This window comes from Seriola dumerili, unplaced genomic scaffold, assembly GCF_002260705.1.
Source record: "Seriola dumerili isolate Sdu_G_001 unplaced genomic scaffold, Sdu_1.0 BDQW01001040.1, whole genome shotgun sequence".
NCBI classification, from domain to species: domain Eukaryota; kingdom Metazoa; phylum Chordata; class Actinopteri; order Carangiformes; family Carangidae; genus Seriola; species Seriola dumerili.
Genome location: NW_019175295.1, coordinates 449,909 through 450,940, shown reverse-complemented (window position 1 = coordinate 450,940; position 1,032 = coordinate 449,909). Strand labels below are relative to the sequence as shown.

Here is a 1,032-nt window from a genome sequence, read left to right as displayed (position 1 = left end):
CCCGCCGGAGCCCACCGGCTGCACGGACCGCAGCTCCTTCCACAGGATGACGGAGGACCAGAGCCGGCTTCCGACTCTGCCGTGGAGCCGCTGAGCAGGGACCTGTAGGGTGGAGCCGTGCGGGTGTTTGGTCAGCGGGCTGCTGCACGTCCCGATGTCCAGGGAGGGGTAGAGGTCTCTGGGCAGCAGGCGGGTCACAGGGATCGGGGAAGGCATCGTGCATGGTGGAGACTGAACGAAGAGCAGAGCTTTTCAACACACACACACACACACACACACACACACACACACACACACACACACACACAACACACACACACACACACACACACACACACACACACACACACACACACACACACACACACACACCGCCGCCTGCTGGTGTGGAGGATGAACTGTTCTCTGTTTGGGTTCAGCGGGTTCACCCCGATGGTTCAACACGGTTTACTCTATCTGCCGCAGGGGACGATGGGTAATCTGAGCCTCTCTGCTTTGTGAAGAACAATAATATTTGTGTGTTAAAAAGTAACTCCCGCCCTCAGCCAATCAGCTGCTTCCCGCTCAGTGAGGCAGGTTTAACATGAGGATGAGGAGGAGTGTTTAACAACCAGTCACTCACTGTAACTCTATTCATCTGACTGAGAAAACTGCACATGGACAGTTATTGATCAGACTTATTGATCAGACAGACTTATTGATCATGTGCTGGTTGGTTCATCGTCTCATCTCTGAGTTATTTGTCCTCTGACACTAACCCCCCCCCCCCCTCCCCCCCAGTCCACCTCAGTAAAGACATTTATCTCTGTTCATGTATCAGTCATGTGTATATTAGAGGAGACCAGGTCAGCTGTAACACCTCCAGTTCCTTCAATCAGGAGCAAGTTAAATCACCTGATTCACTGTGTACCTGCTCAGGTTAGTCCTGAACGCACCTGTGAGGAAGCAGCATCATGTGACAGACTCAAGTTGAGGTAAGAAAGTTTTTTACTGTATTTATTTGTGTGTCAGCTGCTCACACTCTAATCATCT

At 51.6% G+C, this 1,032-nt stretch overlaps 1 protein-coding gene across 1 annotated transcript in view; it reads right to left on the bottom strand.

Annotated features, from left to right (window-relative positions):
* mos (MOS proto-oncogene, serine/threonine kinase) overlaps positions 1–216 on the bottom strand; it is a 1,107-nt gene extending 891 nt beyond the window's left edge. The window contains exon 1 of the mRNA XM_022766787.1: positions 1–216. This exon is cut by the window's left edge and continues 891 nt beyond it. Coding sequence (XP_022622508.1) covers positions 1–216 — 216 coding nt within the window.
* Between the last annotated feature and the right edge of the window lie 816 nt (positions 217–1,032).